General features: G+C 36.9%; 1 protein-coding gene across 1 annotated transcript in view; it reads right to left on the bottom strand.

Moving 5' to 3' along the window:
- Nucleotides 1-2,462: 2,462 nt before the first annotated feature.
- Nucleotides 2,463-7,912, bottom strand: part of LOC104605238 (mitochondrial ribosomal protein L51/S25/CI-B8 family protein) — a 29,396-nt gene continuing 23,946 nt past the window's right edge. Inside the window, exons 3-4 of the mRNA XM_010269918.3 lie at nucleotides 5,672-5,778; nucleotides 2,463-2,864 (exon numbers count right to left, since the gene is read on the bottom strand). Coding sequence (XP_010268220.1) covers nucleotides 2,692-2,864; nucleotides 5,672-5,778 — 280 coding nt within the window. The 3' untranslated portion in view covers nucleotides 2,463-2,691. The remainder of the gene's footprint in view (nucleotides 2,865-5,671; nucleotides 5,779-7,912) is intronic.

Here is a 7,912-nt window from a genome sequence, read left to right as displayed (position 1 = left end):
TCATAGGATAATTTAGGGATTGGCCCGGTATGGCTCACAGCCTAAGCCCGTGCGGGTCCGTATTATGTCATGCTGTGCCACGGGCTGGATTGGTTATCGGCCAAGTCTTGGCTCAGGTCAGGTTATAGAACGGGTCAAAGTTGGGCCAGGCCGCAAATAACACGGCCCGATTTATACCTTTAGATTTAGGTGGGATCTACATTTTTCATGGGTATCACAGAAATTGTTACCCTTCTCCAACTTGAAAAATTGGTTCTCCCAAGTGGAGAATAAATTCTCAAATTACAATCACGTAAAAACACCCATTAAACATTCTCTTAAAATAATTTAATCCAAAAAACATGGACTTGGGCCTAAAGGTAAAAAATGACAAAAGATGAAAAAAAAAACAATTACCCAGGAAAAGTGGGTGAAACCAAAGAACACGGAAAAGTTGAGAAGCCTTATTTATCTGGGTAAACTTAATAAAAAAGAATTAGGTAAGTGCAATTACCTGGGTAAATGACCTCTTCATAAATGGAGGCTTAAATGAAAAAAAAAAAAAATTGAAAATGTTTTCTTCAATTTAGACTTGTTTAGTCAGGTTGGCTTCGAATTTAGTCACTCCAATTCGATTGCAGCGTTATTTGTACAATAAATTTAAAATTTCATTCTTATATTAATTTATATTATTTTAAAAAATGAGAATGACTTGGGTTTAACCTAAATCCAATTTGAGTGCCACAAATTCAATTGGATTTCGGATCAAATTTGGGTTTTAACGTTTTTTAGTCGATTTGGATTTTTAGATTTTGCTGAATCCAATTTGATCGCATCCTTATTTATGTTAGTATAAAAGTAATTATTCATATAAAACTAATTAATTTTCCTTTTTAAATGAAATTGGACTATATCGAAGTCCGGTAAGATTCAAATACGACCCAAATATGTTAAGTAATACTAAACTTATTATTTATGATTGCAAAAATACTATTTTGAGAAATTAATAAATTAAATAATCTAATTTAGTTGAGTATCTTAATTTAATAGTATAGTTTGACTAAAAGGCATTTTGCAAAATAAATGATGTTGGGCTCAACTATGATAACAGAAAGATATTATATCCAAAAAATTTCTGACCAATCAATTGATATCATAAACATGATAGCCAATCATGTATAATTTATCATAGATTTTCCCTATATAGTTATATTTCTCAAGTAATTGCAAAAACAGTGAGATGGAGAATTTTTAAGTACTCATCCAAAAGACCTTCGTATTACCCCCCCTCTTATTTCTCACTCTCAATGTCTCTTTAACGCATTTCTCTTCTTGCAAATGTTGAATATGTGAATGGTGAGAGAGCAACGAAGACTTAAGCCCTACCCTATGATCAACGAATGGCTTTTGCGGAAAAACTGAACAAGGGTTCAAGTTCTTTACCTTTCGAACCACCTTTGCTAGGGCTACATGGAGCTTCAATTAGGTGAAGAACTGTGACTAATTAGTATTTCCCAATTTGCAACATGAATGAGCCTGGTTTGGTGGTAACCATACTCTCCATCCCGGACCCTAACTTTGAAACAAATCCACCATGGGTATGCCTATAAGTCTCTTAAAAGTGCCTTTGCTTTTACTACATTTGAGTGGGCATTGTACATCTGCAATGGCTGTTAACTAGATCCGAACTCCACTACAACGTATGCAAAACACCGGCATGTTCATTTGTGATTGGTCATGTAGTAGGCCATCACACAGTGTGCAAGCAACAGATCCGACCCGGGCTCATTACTTGGATATGAAAGACTTCATTATCTTTCTTTTAGAGATCGGTGCTTGTTATAAGTGATTACGTTGCCAAGACAGGCATTTTGTGGGATTGTATAACTCATTTAGCCAACTTGTATCCAAAATAGAGGGATAACAAATGAGAAACACCACGGCTGTGTTTTCCTTGACAAAATGTAAGAAACAGAAGTTGGGGGAAAATGATTAAGGAACTTCAGAAATTTTGTTAAGAACTTCCCTCAATTTTCTGCGCCTCTTATTTTCTATCAAACCAAACATAGCCTCCATAAAAAGAGCAAGTTTGATCGTCAACCAACAAGAGCGTAAAACAATCTGGCATTAGTAGTTTCTTCACCTCTAGGGCTTTCATGCAGCACCTTCTAGCATTACGAGATAGGCTCCACATGGAAAGCCATGAGAACTGTTTGGTGAAAAACCCAGAAAGCGCAAAAACGCTTACATTTAACTCAGAAATCTAGTTATTCTAAAGCTAATTTTGGTAGCTTCAAGCAGCTCAGTCAACACAGTGCAATCAACACTTGAGCCCACCCAAAGAAGCCCTAAAACATGAATAAATGTCTGCGGGTGAGCCATGCATAACCATTGTATTTGTACAATTGTACCCATCGCCAGAGGTTTCTAGTTCATAACAAGGTTATGAAGCAAAATACTCGGTAAGAAACACAATACCCAAATTCTTTTCTGGCAATTCATTTTTATTATTTTATGGAGGTAAAACTTAAAAGAGTGAAGTGTTTCCTTAATATACGTCCTACAAATGGCAAAATATATTAATAAACACCTCCGTGATGTAGAATGCTATTACCATAGAAAGAGCAAAATGTGCATGCTTTTGCTGAATGGTATACAGCCAAACTCGCAATCTGTTACCACAACTAAAGGTCATACCATCTGTCCTGGGCCTCAAAGTTTTAAGTCAGTTGTCCATGTACCTTGGACACTGGGGTGCTTGGTTACATGTCTGGTTTTCAGCTTGACCACTTTTCTTCCTAGGGCATTCCTTAGCCTGGTTGCATGTAGAAGTATGTCATCCGGGTTTAGATTCTTCACACATATCACCCGCTGATTCTTGTTCCCTGTTCGTTAAGCAACCAAAGAAAAGATCAGTAAAAGGGTAAATTCTACAAGTATCGCACAGCTAGAAGAAACAGAAGATAATGGATCATAGGTCTATTGGACCTTCCAATCTTCCATGAAACATAAAAGAAACACAACAGGTAAATATTTGTACCAATTCGTAGTACAATACACAGTTCCATGATTGGAGTGGTCCAACAAGATTTTGGAACAGCTTGATTTAAGAACTCACCTGCTATAGAAGATTTCTTCGTGAAGCTAATAATGGAATCTTTCTTCACTTAATCCTGTTCTTTTTTCATTGGCATTTGGTAGTATTTTGACTATTTTCTTTTCTTTGGCTCCAGAAGCTTTACTTGGTACAAAAGTTTTACGGATAGAGTTGGATATGAAAATTATACTAGAACTTTTAGTACCCACCAGGACATGACACCCTTGGATAGGTATCTTGGTATAATTGGTTTCCACTGGGCAGCTCCAACAGGAAAATTAAGATGATATTCAGACCAGCCTTATTCTCACCAGCCAAATTATGGAATCTTTCTTCACTTAATGTTGTTCTTTTTTCATTGATATTTGCGCCTTGTTTGTTTATAATTTTGTAACTTACCCAGGTAAGTGCACTTGGGTAACATTTACCCAGGTATGTTCACTTACCCATGTTCTTTTGATTCCTAGGTAAGTAATATAATTACTTTTTTATCCACAAAAAACTAATGTCAAAATGGGCAAACTTGTCCCATTATGTTTTATAAAATTTCCCCCAGGTGGGAAAGTTACTTATCCACCTAGGAGATGGGTAAGTTTTACCTGGGTAAATGAGGCTCCCTTTACCGTGGGGCCCAGTAGTTATTGCAAAAAGAACGCTGTAAAAGATTTTTAATTAGTGCTATGCATCTTCATTCCACAAGACCCCCCCTTTCAACTAGTGCTATGCATCTTCATTCTTTTTAATATAAAAGAATTTTATTAAACACAGAAAAAATAAGAAGTCTTCCCCCTTCCTCCTCATCCCTCTCCTCTTTCGCCTCCTTGTGCTTGGGAGGCTTACACCTCTTACATTCTGAACTATGTCTCACGCCTCTGTAGTGGAACGCCTCGTGTCACACCTCTGCATTTCAAAACATTGATTCTTGGATACAGCTAAAGAAATATGAGAACATGTGAGGAGATTGTATTCAGGCTATGACAACCTGACGAGAGTGTATCAACTCTAACAGGATTATTTTCTTTTTTTTTTTTTGATGAATGAAGAAATTTATTAATTCAGAAAAAAACAGTACAGGAAACACTGAAGAGGCATGAGCTGTTACCTCTTCAGAAAAGTATTACATCAAAGTAAAACAGAATTAACCATGAATAAAATTACAAAAGAGCCCAAAATAACTCTTAAACTAGGTGACAATAACATAGAAGACCACTAGTCCCCCCCTCCATATGGATCTGAAAATTATTGAAGTTGAGAGGCACTTTGTCAGAGAACGTATGACTGGATCTGTCTACCAAATGTTGGTTCAGATCAAGGTTCAAAATTTTGATATGATACAGGGCATATCATATCATATTGGGAGCTCTCTGATACCCTAAATAAGGGTCGTTTGGGATCTTGAGCACTTTCAGGGGGTAGGCATGCTTAAACAAACTAAAAAAATAAAAGAAGTTATTAAGTATTGAAAAACCCGATACACCTGTTTGTGTGTATTGACTGTATCGATTCTTTGAACCTTAGTTCAGGATGACAGCTAGCCGATGTGTTCAGCAAGGGTGTCAATAGAGCTAGGTACGATCATCGTATAAGAAAGCTGAGCATTTACATTACTGCTGCCTACTTAATGGAATTCTTGTTATTTTATAGTTGTAATTATTCTTGTTCAAAAAATCATTTAAGCAAAAGGAAGCACAATCCCTAAGACAGTTTTTCCCTTCTTTCATTTAGTTTTCTTCCCTTCTCTCTTTCTACTCAGTTTCCATCATTCTTGATTAGACAAAAAAAGAAATAGGTAATCAAAAGAAATGATCAATAGTTAAGTAACAAATAAATAGAGAACAAATTTAAGAATTGCATTCACAGAATTCAAACTAATTTCTAGAAAACATTTCAGTTGAAATTTCATATGAAATTATGAAGTGCACAATCAATGCAAGCTTTTTACCAACCAGCTGGTTGGCACCAGCTGGGGGCGGAGGAGTTAGTCTCAGACTTTGAGTCATCCTCAAACAAGCTTTTGGTTAGCAGTAACCTGTGTTGAATGAACCCTAACAGGTAACAACTGAGAAGACAATAAAATTATTCACTCTTTAAGTATACATTTATATCAATTCAATGAATCAGTTTTTTATTTTGATAATTAGTGAATCGGCTATATGTTAATATTGTTAACAAACTTTAAGAATTATTAAAGTTAAAACAAGTTGCCCACTTAGCCCTTTTATACACCTAGGTGCCTGTGGCGCCTTCAGTAAATTATTCATGGCAACTAGGTAGGACATCCATTGGAAAGCATTTAGTCACCTAGGCATCACCTTGACAACAATGCAGGTCAGTTAGGGAAGCTCCCATGACAACCCCACCTATTTTTCCTGTACCCAATTCAATTCCATCAAATAAGGGACCCTCTGGTTTAGCCACATATTCATTCAATAATTCTCATCAACTATAGCTAACCCTCTTGTATTGGATTCTTCCTCTAAGTGATAAAAAACACTCCTAAGTTTCAACATATGGTTTATTTTAGCCAGATGGCAAGAGGTTTAAGCTGAACGGGAGGGTGGAAAGAGACAGAGAGAAAGAGAAAGAGAATCTTACGGTAAAAGCCCTTCAAATGTGGATGTTGACCACGGATGACTTCAGCAACCACCTCTAGCTGAGGATTATTTTCTTTAAATGCTGGCAAATAAGACTCCATAAATGCCCTGTCATATCCAATATCATACTATTGTCAGAAATTTCTTAGACACATGAAAGTCAACCAATCTGTTATCAGAAATTTCCACGACCCACAGGAAGGTTTGGGTTTTGGAAGTTCATAAAACCTTGAAAAATCAAACAAATTACAACATTCACAATATGCTAATACTTAATAAACTATCTGTCTTAATCTGAAAAGGAACGACTAAAATACAGAAATGAATTAGCAAAATGGTAGAGCTGTTAATAACATACTTCAGCACTGTCAAACAAAAAGAGTTGAACCATGGATGACTTAATGTTAAAATTCATTCTTTTATGGAGCATGTACCAGGAGAAGACAGTTGTTCTGTGCAAGAACTATGATTTAGTTTTAAGGGGTGTTTCGGTCATTCTGTAAAAGGGGAGCCAAGCACATTGTGAATACCAATTCTTTTATTCAAGTTCAGTAAAATTTAAGTTTATCCATCCAAAAAATGTACCAGAAGGAGGCATGGAAGGGGAAGGATTCTTGCTGGAAACCAAGTGGAGGAGATTGTTCTAACATAGGGTGAAGAGGTTCATACTTGAAGAAATGTCAAGCAGCAGTGGACTGATTTTGAAGATAAGGGAAGCAGCTAGAAGGAACCATTCTAGCTTGATAAAGTTCAGACCTGCACTAGAATTCTGTTAGAATTAGAGAAAGATTAGAGGAGATAGAAGAGAGAAGAAGAGAAGAAAGGAGAAGGAGAAAACTGGTTCAAACAAGAGAGAAAAGTCACTCTCTAGTCGGCCAGGTAATATTTATATGTTTCTATTAAATAAAGCAAAAGGCTATTATGTCCCTACTTAAGTATGGGACACATCACTTAACATAAACATTACACATCAGCATAAACATAAATATAAGGACTAAACTACCCTTATACAGTCGACACTAACACTCCCCCTCAAGCTGGTGAGCAAATATCATAAAGTCCCAACTTGGTACATATGTAATCCACTCTTCCTCGACTCAACCCTTTGGTGAACAAGTCTGCCCATTGACTTCTTGTGTTAACATATGCAGTATCTGTCACTCCACTAAGCACCTTCTCTCTCACAAAGTGATAGTCAACTTCTATATGCTTTGTTCTCTCATGAAACAATAGATTAAAAGAGATGTAGACTGCAACTTGGTTGTCACAATAAAGTTTCATTGGAGTGCCAATCGAATATCCCATCTCTTGTAGAAGATTTATCAACCACACTAGTTCACAAGTGGTATGTGCCATGGCTTTGTATCCAGCTTCTGCACTGCTTCTTGCCACATCTGTATGTTTCTTACTTTTCCATCTCACCAAATTACCCCCAAGAAAAGTACAATAACTTGTAGTGGACCTTCTGCCAGATACAGAACCAGCCCAATCAGCATCGTTGTATCCCTTTATTTCAAGATTTCCTCCACTCTTGTATATCAAGCCACGACCAGGAGCTCCCTTCAAATACCTTACAATCCTTAGAACTGCATCCCAATGTGGAACTCGAGGTTTCTGCATAAACTAACTCACCACACTAACTGCAAATGAAATATCTGGCCGAGTAATGGTTAGGTAGTTTAGCTTACCCACCAACTACTTGTACCTTCCAAGATCTTCAAACTCCTCACCCATATCACTACTAGGTATTTGGTTCCATAGGTGTTCCAGTCAAGATGGCACCTAAAAATCCCATCTCCTCCAACAAATCAAGAACATACTTCCTTTGGCACAAATTAATACCGTGCTTAGACCTTGTTACTTCTATCTCCAAGAAATATTTTAATTTACCAAGGTCCTTTGTTTGAAAATGCTCCTACAGAAAGGCCTTCAGCCTATCAATCCTCAATTTATCACTGCCAGCAATGACAATATCATCTACATATACCACCAATAAGATCTTCCTAACATGTGAATCATGGTTGAATACTGAGTGATCAACCTGACACTGTTTCATACCAAACTTCTTTATCACTTCATTGAATCTACCAAACCACACACGGGGGGACTGTTTAAGTCCATAAATGGCCTTCTTTAGTATGCAAATCTTACCATCCTTCCCCGGAGCAACAAACCCTGGTGGTTGCTCCATACAAACCTCCTCAAGGAGATCACCATGTAAAAAAGCATTCTTGATGTCAAG

The sequence above is a fragment of the Nelumbo nucifera genome, chromosome 1, assembly GCF_055504915.1.
Source record: "Nelumbo nucifera cultivar China Antique chromosome 1, China Antique-T2T, whole genome shotgun sequence".
Taxonomy (NCBI): Eukaryota; Viridiplantae; Streptophyta; class Magnoliopsida; order Proteales; family Nelumbonaceae; genus Nelumbo; species Nelumbo nucifera.
This window is presented reverse-complemented; position numbering and strand designations above follow the sequence as displayed.